Genomic DNA, 9,102 nt, shown 5'->3' with positions numbered 1-9,102 from the left:
CAAAATGATGTCCTCTTTCTTTTTTCCTTTTGCTGATTCTTTCCTTTAAGCACACTTGTGATAATGTTGTTGACCCATGCACTTATGTTTTGATGACATGCCACATTTATTTTCAAGGGTAATAGGACCTCATGAAAGGGGTGTTTATTTAAGAAGTGACAGTTTCAGTTGGGCGCTTAGCTTATCATTTGGGAAACGAAGCTTCCTGAAGCACTGATTGTCCACTATTTGGATGCATTTGATTTCAAGGGGTTCATTTGATTTGATAGTTAATAAATGCGACACCTGCTGGCCAAACTCTTGGTATTGCATTTGTATGGATGGATTAAATCTGAGACCATGATGAAAGTCAGAATTAGTCTGAATAGAATTGGTTTTACTGCTTTCATGTTGTTGTTTTTGTTCACCACTGAGGCAGACTGACAATTACATCCCATTTTCAAAACCAACGAGACAGCTTCTCGAAAACGAATGGTCACGTGACGTTTTGTTGACGCGAGGCAGTAGTATCGCGATACTTCTGCTTTGTCGACGTCGCGTTGCGTCGGATGTTCTGAGCACAACGTCACTCGCTTTAGCCAATCAGCGACTCCCTCTGAGGGGGAAGCGCATTGTTCAAAAAACCAAACGCAGTCCGGTAAAAATACATCAGCTGGAGGCTCAGAGTGCTTCGGTATCGAGAAGAAGCAGTAGGTTAGTTTCACGTAGCTTTGATAAACATACTTAGTAGCTTAAGAACATTTAACGTTAGATAACTTACTGAAATCCAGCCGCTCATCGCACTTTCGACATTCGAGGTAAGTTAAACGATTGGATGGTTAAGTATTCTCTGTATTTAGTATGTTCCTAGTAAGGTTAACGTTAACGTACACATTCCAGTTCAAGTTACCTCGACATCTTGCAATGTCTTGCATAATATATATATAATACTATTACGTTAAATGACATGTATCTAAACGAAACTCGATGTTTCCTTATTTTAAATAAATAAATAGCATTAAATTGAACGTCCTCTCCGGCGTTTGTGTCTGTTGTAGGACGTCCAGCACATAGTCGTATCCATTCTGTGTATCACGGTTAACTTTACTGTTGGGAGACTCCACGTGTTGTTTAACTCTGAATACAGCACAGTCATATACGGGCCTTTTTGTTGTGTTTGCTGCCACTGTTGAAAACAAATCTGTTTTGGTGTTTATTATAAGAAGGGTTAAACCAGCGCAGCCAAAACATTTTTTTATTGATGCCGATGATGTCATTCTTCTGCTTCAGTACTAAACTTGTCAAGACAGGTTGATTTCCTGGGATTTCATTTTCTTGTTTAACTAGTCTTGCTTTTGGGCTGTTTGGCTTTGAAGTAAAAAAAAGTGGGTGTCATGAGACAAGGTGTGTTTACTCACCTTGTCTCATGACACACACTCATTTTAATTCATATGGCGGGTGGGGCCTTTTCACTTTTGTGTGTGAGAGTAATTGGTTGAGCATTAGAATCTATTTTTTAATTAATGCATTGCCTGGCTCACGGTCAGGGTTTGAAATGAGTTGTAATTACTTTATTCCAACTTCATACTCATTGCAATGTGTCCTCTTGTAACAGGTGAGCATGGCGCTGTCTTTGTCCTCCCCGTGTGGATGTCCCTTCGATGAGGACGAGGAAATGGCTGTGTTTGAGTCTACGGCAGCAGAGCACGGATGCCCGTCCAGACCGCGTCTACCTGAGATCTCTGTCATTTCCCCCGGCCTGGACACCCGGCCTTCCACTACTGAACCAGTGAGTATCCCTACGGCTTTTATTAAATGTTTAGAAACCTTTATTTTGTACATTGACTTGCTGTCTCCTTCTTAAGGTTTTAAATTATTCAATATATGCAACAAAACATAAAGATATCTTTCATTTGTGTCTCTAGAAACTAGCAGTGAAAGCTGCAGCGGTGAGACAAGGTAGTTGTGACGAAGGGGACAAAGAAAGGGTGAAGGTTTTTCTGCGCATCAGGCCGCTTACTGAGACTGAGGGTCAGAGGGGAGAAGATCAGGTAAGACTATGATTCTGTGAGCTGATTATGTGCATTTATTGTTTTTAGTACACCTGTACTTTGTACTCAACGTTCACTCTTCTTTTAGGGTTGTGTGGCTGTCCAAGATGAAGAGACACTCCTGCTCAAGGCTCCAAAAGAATCTCAGAACATGAGGACCGCAGAGAGGGGCATCACCCAGAGCATGCACAAGTTTAGTTTCTCAAAGGTAGGGTCATGCTTGTGCATTTTCTTAAATGCTATAGTATTGCTAGTTGTGTACATAGCAACTAATGCCAGTAATAAACAACAACAAGGAGTATCCTGAAGTAAAGCAATAACAATAATTGCAATAACATTTTGCTTTTGTTAATATTTTCTATTTGAAGACGAAAAGACGCCACATACTGATGTTTTCTCATCACCCATCTTTCATAGATTTTTGGGCCAGAGACCACACAGCAACAGTTTTATGAGTCTACAATGAAGAAAATGGTGAAAGATGTGCTTCAAGGAGAAAACAGGCTCCTCTATACTTATGGTGTCACCAATTCTGGAAAGACCTACACTGTACAGGGTAAAAAACAATAATCTTCATCAGTATAAAGCTCTGGATTGGTTGTGATGTTGTGTTTGCAGCTCTGTGGAATGATTGGTGCTGCAGATATAGTGTTACCAACGCTTATGTGGCCAGTTAAATGCCTAGAATGCAAATGTAAAATCTCGAACCATGCCCTGCAGGCAGCGGTCGAGAAGCAGGCCTCCTGCCCCGGGCTTTGGCATCTCTGTTCAGGAAACTGCAGGGTCGCCTCTATGGTGCCTTGGACCTGAAGCCTGTCATGTATCAGGATGTGAGACAGCTTGACTCCGGTGAGGTCAAGTCGGAGGAAATCCGCAGAAACTCTCTGCTCAAAGAGGTAAACAGAAGAAGAAATGCTCAAGGTTGTATGAAGTTAATAATGTAATTTTCTTGCTACATTGTGTCCCAGTGTCTTATCGATGCCAAGTGTACCGCATGTTAATAATGTACTTTTGTAAAATTGTCATTTTCAATATCTTACTCATGCTGAACTCCTAGAATTCCATCTTGTTCAATGTCAACCAGCCTGTTTTAAGACAGAAAAATATCCCGCTAGAACCACATGACTCACAATAGATGCTCCAGTTATAAAAAGCTTTTTTATCTCCAAATATATCCATGTACCTCTCTATGGAAAGCAAATGACACCAACAACCAAGGAAGTAGTGTCGAAATACTTTGTATTTGAGAGTTCTTTTCCTTTACTAAGACAAACTTCCAGCACCCTTTGCACATCAGACACAGGAAGAGATTGGATCTTTTAATACAAAGTCTGAAGTATAAACTTTTTTTACTCATTCATGATTAGACAAATATATGAGCTGACATCCTTTATTGTTGTTTATTACAGGATGTGAATCTGACTTCTCGTCGAGGTGGTAACACTACAATCTGGGACAGCGGCATTGGAGGACTCTCCTCTACAAGTAACATTGCCACCCAGCTTGAAGGTGAGGAAGACATCAGTATATTCCAAATGGATACACAGTCCGTCACACACATTTTTCAAATATGCTCTTGAGCAAATGCAAGTACTTTTACTGGGAGAGGAGGTATGTTTAACAGCATAAAACACCACATATTGTCGAGGAGAATGCCAGTTGTAGTTATGAGGGGTGGATAGTGTAGGAAATCGTTGTATGATATTGTTGACCAATTACAGAAGACGGCATAATACAAGACAACGCAAAAAGGTCAACAGGATTGCTATATTACTCGTGCCTAATTGGATTTCATTTGCAGTGCGCCATTGACGTAAAAATGTTCTCCGTTGACATCTCTAATTCAAATCATTACTGCGATTGTAAAAGCCTTTTCTTTTTAAAAAGACCATCATGCATTGATTTTGCAGACACAGACAGTGTTTGTCTGGAGCCTGACAGCCTTTCACACAGTGGAGCAGATGATCTGGCGGAAGGGGTGCAGTTTTCTATCTGGGTGGCCTTCTACGAGATCTACAATGAGTTCCTGTATGACCTACTGGATGCTTCGCCTTCCCTGCAGCCCAGAAAGAGGGTCACGCTGCGGCTTAGTGACGACAAGCAGGGCAACCCTTATGTGAAAGGTAACACTCACTCAGAAATACTGTTTCGTGTAGAGAGTGTGAGACCTCCTGAAGCTCAATCCCAATATGCAGCTTCCTTCCTCTGATGGATGTTACAGTTAATTAAACAGGAATTTACATTGAATACTGTAAACTTCTTCTTTTGGTGCAAGTGAAACGCCACCATATAAAAACACTGCCATAGATGATAAAATACTTTAAATGGTATGTTTGCTTTTTTAATATAGTCATTGATACTTTTAAAATCTGTACAGTAGCACATTAAACATGTTTTGTTGTTTCTCGCTTACTTTTTTCTACTTTTTCCACTTGTTATACCAGACCTTGCCTGGATCCAGGTCCGCAGTGCAGAGGAAGCTTGGAGGATTCTGAGGGCTGGACGTCGTAACCAGAGCTTTGCCAGCACTCACCTAAACCAAAACTCCAGTCGTAGGTAGGAGCACATTAAACTTTTGCCATATTTTTGACAAATGTGCTTGGCGCACACTCATTGCATCTCTGATAATAAACGTGTCACCTACTCAGCCACAGCATTTTCTCCATCCGTGTCCTGCATGTCCGCCCAGAGACTGATTCAGCTCAGGCCACGCACATCAGCGAGTAAGTTAACCTTCAGTTACCGACTTTAAGTTTGAGCTTTGGTTGATTTTTGGTATGTTTTTTTTTTTTTTGTTGTTGTTTTTGAGTTTGCAAAATCAATAAAACGGTGCTGCGCCTTGCACTCTCTCCTCTTTAGACTGACTGTGTGTGATCTGGCTGGGTCTGAACGCTGTAAAGAGCAGCGTAATGGTGAGAGGATGAAGGAGGCCAACAACATCAACACGTCCCTTTTGACACTGGGACGCTGTATTGCTGCTCTGAGGCACAACCAGAACAACAAGTACGTGTTTAACCATAACTTGGAAAGAAGGTACACCACCGGTGAACACTCTTTTTGATGTGTTAGTAGTGGTGTAGTAAATTATCAGCATCCTAAGATATTGGAATGAGCTGTCTGAGATAGAGCTATATTTTTAACAACTTTCTCTGACATCCCCAGATCCCGACCCCCTCAAGTGGTGCCCTTCAGGGACAGTAAAATGACCCGGGTTCTGCAGGGTTTCTTCTGTGGCAGAGGAACTTCAAGCATGGTGGTCAACATCAACCCATGTTCCTCCATCTATGACGAGACACTCCAAGCCCTCAAATTCTCCGCTATTGCTACTCAAGTAAAAAAAAAAAAAAAAAAACATCTCGTATTGTACAACTTCTGTGATTGTGACTGAGGAAGTCTTCCATATAAGGCCAAAGAAACAGGAGAAATAAAAGATCCCTCGTATCATTTCAGCTGGTCCATGGCCCGTCCACAAAGACCAGAGTGGCCTACATCCTGTCTCTTCTGCGTGAGCCAGCAGCAAATGGTAACGAAAACACAGTGATGGAAGAAGAAGGGGATGAGAGTGATGTTGAAGACGGAGATATCACCATGTTAAATACTGAGGTAAGCGCCCCTGACATCCTATGTGATGAACTACTTCCATACCCAATTTTCTTTACGTTACAAGATGTTTTGTCTGTATTATGTCTTAAAGACCAACTAAAAACAGCCACTTGTCCAATGTTCCTAATAGCTGACTGTGCTTTATTAAGGCTTTGCTGCAGGCCATCGATGTCCTGAAGAGAGAAGTGCAGCGCCAGCGGGAAGAGAAAGATGTTCTTGAGGCAAATGTGAGAGAGCAGGTGGTCTCTGAGATGATGGAGGTCATTTCTGGAATGCAAGACGGCTTCAGGTGTGTCTGCTTTGTTCAGATCAACTGTTTTTAAGATGCTCATTTAATACTAACGAGGCTGCATTTATGACCGGCTATGCTATACAATTTTAAATTAATGTATTTATGACAGAAATTTTATGGCAAACGTTATTGAGACTTTTTTTATGGCATACTATGCTAAGACTTTTTATGCCGTACTATACGATCACTTTTTACGTTCATGCTGTATCGTGACCGTGATATCTTCCGAAAGCCTGGCGGGAATTTCTTCAACTTTGGCACAAACATCCACTTGGTCTCAAGGGTAACGTCACTGTAAAAAAAAATATAGCAAAAAAAGACACATTTTTGGCAGTAACTCAATTTTATATACTTATTACAACAATTTCACACGAATATCAAAAATGGCATTGATAGCATTATATTTTCTTTTTATGGCATCCTATGCTAGGACCTTTTTATATCATGCATGGCATACTATACTATGACTTTTTCATGGTGTACTATGTGTTTTATTTATAACATACTATGACATTTTTAAGGATATTTTATGGCATTCAAATACTGGTTATAGAATTACGTGTAGTTAAAACTCTTAACCTCCTTTTTGTTTAATTGTGTCATAGAACACGGTACATATAAAAGATAATAGCATAAATAATTGACATACAGTATGCTAATAAAGAGTGTGTGTTATAGGGAACTAGCTCCAGCTCGTGTGTATTAATGATATTACTCATTATAATAAATCATGCATTGGGTTAGTCACTCAAGTCATTCTCTTGTGCTTTATTTGCATCCTGGCAATCATTTCCATTCCTTGTATTTTTTTTTCCTTCAAAAACATTGCCCACAACAGGAAGCTGAAATGTAAAAATGATGAGAAATGCTGGTATTTGAAATTCATGCAGATAACAAGTTGTGTTGTCTTCTTGCCCCACAGTGAGACCTTGGAGGCAGAGAGGTCTCTAATCGAAGAAAGGTACGAAGACAAGTTGACCAACGTCCAGAAACATTTGAAGAAATTCTACAGCCAGGAGCTGAAGGTGAGCGCTAAATCATCAGCCTTAAGTTGGCATTATTTCAGGCTGTCTAAATTATATCTTTCCCCAAATGCAACGTGTATCCGCAATGTAGTTATATTTGTAATTCTGTTGTGTCCCTGCTCAGATATTTCTCACAAATAGTTTTCTGTTCACCTTTTCTTTTAGGAGCGTGATCAGGAGATTGAAGCTTTGTCTGCGGCCCTTGATAAAACCAAGGCAGCTAAACCGGTCCACATGTCGGCGCCACATGGAGACTCTGAGGGGCCTCGCCGTTCTCAGCGTCTCACTAGTCAGGCAGAATATGGCAGACTGCACGTTGAACTGGACCAGTGTCGCGCTGAGCTCCTCGCCAAGACACAAGGTGACTGAAACACTGCCCTGATAATGTGTTGATGTTAGGACATTGTTAATGGTTTTGACCGTCTTGTTCTGCTTGCCTGTGCAGAGCTGGCAAAGCTGAAGATGCAGCTGGAAGTCCCAGGTTCAACCGGCGCTCTCACCAATGCTGCTGACCGCAAGCTGGAGGACGGTCAACGGGTCAGTTACGGCTGTGCCATATGAAATGCACCATTGATTTTGCCACATGTGAGTCTCTTTACCCTCAAGAAAAACTAAAATTCTGACTCTTTTCCAACAGAACCTGCGTCAGTTGCGCCTGGATTTGCAGAGGCTCGGGGCCGACCTGCAGTCGGGCGAACGAGCCTGTTGTCGCAACACAGGAGGGGAAAGGCTGCGACAGGCTCTAACAGCTGCAGATGAGACACTGGCCAAACAGGTAGAACCACAAATATGTAGAGTACGATGTTATGTAATTTGTATTTTTCTATTAACTGAGCTTATTCTGTTAAACATGTGAACGGGTGCTTTGCCGTCTATTCTGAGAAAAGATGTACAAAAATAAATGTCATGGTAGGCTATAGAAAGCTCACTTAAATAATGCAGCTCTGAAGTTAATCTTCATTATTTTGTTGGTGTTTAGTTACTGCAGACTTCAATCGAATTTATCAAATACAGGTTTCATTTATCATTTTTATTTGGACAAATAAAGACAAATTTCAAGCTGAAAAAAATGCTCTGTGCTGTAGAAGTAAAGTAACAGCAGCTGAAAAAGTACTGTTGCCTGCCAGCATCTCTGCATGTACAATTTCAGTTTGAGCAGAGTTTTGACACACTGTGATTATTAGTATCTCAAAGCAGGATCTGTTTAAGTGCAATTCTCAATTTAAAACACTTTGTTTTTCTCTCCCTCTACTCTCTTCTCTAACAATCTTGATGCACAGCCAGCTTTTAAACTAAATCTAGGTTTCTAACCTGCACCAGGTGATTACTGTGCAAAAGCATGTTCAAGGGCTCACTTTACTATCTCTCTCTCAACCTCCCAACCTTATCCTTCACTTACCCCTCTGTGGTCTTGTCTAACCCTATTTACTGACTTCTTCTTAGGACCAGATCCTATTGGACCTCCAGAATGGCCTGATGCTTGTAAAGGCTGACTTGAGGCGGAAAGCAGAGACCCTGGCCCAGACCCAGGCCGTCCTGCCCCCGCTGCCCTCCTCAGGCTGTGCTGCCTCCATCACGCAAGGTCCCTGCAAGAAGAGGGGCTGTGGGGTCGCTGCACCAAGTGACACGGAGAACCGGCCGCCGCAAAAAAGGCCCTTTTTCCAGTCTCTGTTCCCGACACGTACCCCAACGCGAAAATACAATACTCGTGCTGTTGAAGAAGCAAACGTTACACCTTACTCACGGATCTTGCGGTCTCGCCAGCAGTCTCCACCTCGCAGCCCTGCTCCCACCCCTCGTAGTCTCAGGGGGAAGTACTGAGCTCTTTGGAGTGTCAGTTGGAGTATGTCCTCTTTGATATGCAAAAGAAGTTTTTTGTATTTTTTTTTTTATATATATATATTCTATTTTATATATTCACTTTTTGCAGTGCAGTTAACTAACTGTTTTCATGCCAACTACCATGATGATATTCATGCCAGTAAAACAGTTTAAACGTGCTTTAAATAAGGTTTCAGTACACTACAAAGTAAGGAAACAAGGCGCTCTTGATCACAGTGGCTAATGGATATAGACTATGTTAAGAATAGTGCATGTGTGTAATCAGCCTTCTCCGCCTGTGCTGTGAGTATGTTTCTGTTTTATACAATAA

At 41.5% G+C, this 9,102-nt stretch overlaps 1 protein-coding gene across 1 annotated transcript in view; it reads left to right on the top strand.

Moving 5' to 3' along the window:
• The first annotated feature begins 667 nt into the window (after positions 1-667).
• The window catches only part of kif20a (kinesin family member 20A), an 8,452-nt gene continuing 17 nt past the window's right edge, over positions 668-9,102 (top strand). The window contains exons 1-19 of the mRNA XM_068715782.1: positions 668-797; positions 1,595-1,768; positions 1,905-2,030; positions 2,119-2,238; positions 2,448-2,586; positions 2,751-2,926; positions 3,440-3,539; positions 3,941-4,153; positions 4,475-4,586; positions 4,679-4,753; positions 4,890-5,033; positions 5,193-5,361; positions 5,481-5,633; positions 5,783-5,922; positions 6,848-6,950; positions 7,116-7,311; positions 7,396-7,487; positions 7,588-7,725; positions 8,394-9,102. The exon at positions 8,394-9,102 is cut by the window's right edge and continues 17 nt beyond it. Of these exons, the coding sequence (XP_068571883.1) occupies positions 1,601-1,768; positions 1,905-2,030; positions 2,119-2,238; positions 2,448-2,586; positions 2,751-2,926; positions 3,440-3,539; positions 3,941-4,153; positions 4,475-4,586; positions 4,679-4,753; positions 4,890-5,033; positions 5,193-5,361; positions 5,481-5,633; positions 5,783-5,922; positions 6,848-6,950; positions 7,116-7,311; positions 7,396-7,487; positions 7,588-7,725; positions 8,394-8,771 (2,742 nt within the window). The 5' untranslated portion in view covers positions 668-797; positions 1,595-1,600 and the 3' untranslated portion in view covers positions 8,772-9,102. The remainder of the gene's footprint in view (positions 798-1,594; positions 1,769-1,904; positions 2,031-2,118; positions 2,239-2,447; positions 2,587-2,750; positions 2,927-3,439; positions 3,540-3,940; positions 4,154-4,474; positions 4,587-4,678; positions 4,754-4,889; positions 5,034-5,192; positions 5,362-5,480; positions 5,634-5,782; positions 5,923-6,847; positions 6,951-7,115; positions 7,312-7,395; positions 7,488-7,587; positions 7,726-8,393) is intronic.

The sequence above is a fragment of the Cebidichthys violaceus genome, unplaced genomic scaffold, assembly GCF_023349555.1.
Source record: "Cebidichthys violaceus isolate CVI_PGR_0920_01 unplaced genomic scaffold, fCebVio1.0.p SCAF_20, whole genome shotgun sequence".
NCBI classification, from domain to species: Eukaryota; Metazoa; Chordata; class Actinopteri; order Perciformes; family Stichaeidae; genus Cebidichthys; species Cebidichthys violaceus.
Note: the sequence above shows the minus strand (reverse complement) of the source record. Positions and strands in the feature narration are given on the sequence as shown.